The following is a 1,100-nucleotide window of genomic DNA, read 5'->3' on the forward strand; positions in this document are numbered from 1 at the left end:
GGAAGGGGGAGGGGCTGGCCCACCCTTGCTGTGCAGGACCAGGCTGTGGCGCAGGATCTGGTCCACCTTCACGGCGATGTCGGAGACGTTCTGCGCGATGGCCTGGATCCGCTCCATGAGGCCGGCCCCCGGGGGCAGCCTGCGGGGAGAAGCCAGGGCTGAGCTGAGCGGGGAGCCTGCCGGGGACCTGCCCGGCCCGGCTCAGTCAGCAAGCACAGGGCAAGGCTGCAGGCTCCCAGGCCGCCACCCTGCCATGCACGGAAACGCAGTGATGGCAAAGCCGGGCCAGGACTCGGAGGGGCCTCTAAGCACACAGCTCGCAGACACCGCGTCACACGCCGAGCCCACCTGCGCCAGGCGTGTCTGCACGGGTGTCAGAGGGCAGTGCCCCAGGCCCAAGCAGCCTGAGAAATTCCTCCGAAAACCAGGACAGCCCGGCCGCATGGCTCAATGGTTGAGCGTCAACCTATGAACCAGGAGGTCAAGGCTCGATTCCCGGTCAGGGCACAGGCCTGGGCTGCGGGCTCGATCCCCAGTGTGGGGCGTGCAGGAGGCAGCCGGTCCATGACTCTCTCTCATCATGATGTTTCTCTCTCCCTCCCTTCCTCCTCCTCCCTCTCCCTCTCCTTCCCTTTCTCTCTCCCTCTCTCTTTCCCTCCCTTTCTCTCTCCCTCCCCCTCTCCCTCCCTCTCTCTGAAATCAATGAAAACATATTTTAAAACAAACCAAGACAGCAGCAGCCCAGGGGCCTCCTGGGGGCACCCCCCTCCCAGCGCCCGCTGCCCTGAGTCTTCCCGCAGCTCCTCCCGGAAGGACCCTGACTCCCCACGATAAATCCCCCAAAGCAGCCGGGGACTTGCCCGCTGTCAACCCTCCAGGAGGTCATTGTCAGGTTCCAGGAACGAACACTTCCCAGGGTCTGAGATGTATTTACTGCCGCAAACATCACGGCCCTCCACCCACCAAGACTCGCGTGGCCTTTATCTGGGAGAATTTACTTCCTCGTGTTGAGGACAACTGCGCTGTGAGAGGGCGCTGGCCAGCGCGCAGTGTGTATCTCAGGGCCAGCGCTCCCGGGGGACAGCCCTGCCTCTGCGGGC

At 64.0% G+C, this 1,100-nt stretch overlaps 1 protein-coding gene across 1 annotated transcript in view; it reads right to left on the reverse strand.

The window, feature by feature from the left end:
• Window positions 1–1,100, reverse strand: part of MGAT5B (mannosyl (alpha-1,6-)-glycoprotein beta-1,6-N-acetyl-glucosaminyltransferase, isozyme B) — a 55,683-nt gene that overhangs the window by 43,600 nt on the left and 10,983 nt on the right. The window contains exon 3 of the mRNA XM_014531734.1: window positions 24–139. Within this exon, the coding sequence (XP_014387220.1) occupies window positions 24–139 (116 nt within the window). The remainder of the gene's footprint in view (window positions 1–23; window positions 140–1,100) is intronic.

Source organism: Myotis brandtii, unplaced genomic scaffold, assembly GCF_000412655.1.
Source record: "Myotis brandtii unplaced genomic scaffold, ASM41265v1 scaffold825, whole genome shotgun sequence".
NCBI lineage: Eukaryota > Metazoa > Chordata > Mammalia > Chiroptera > Vespertilionidae > Myotis > Myotis brandtii.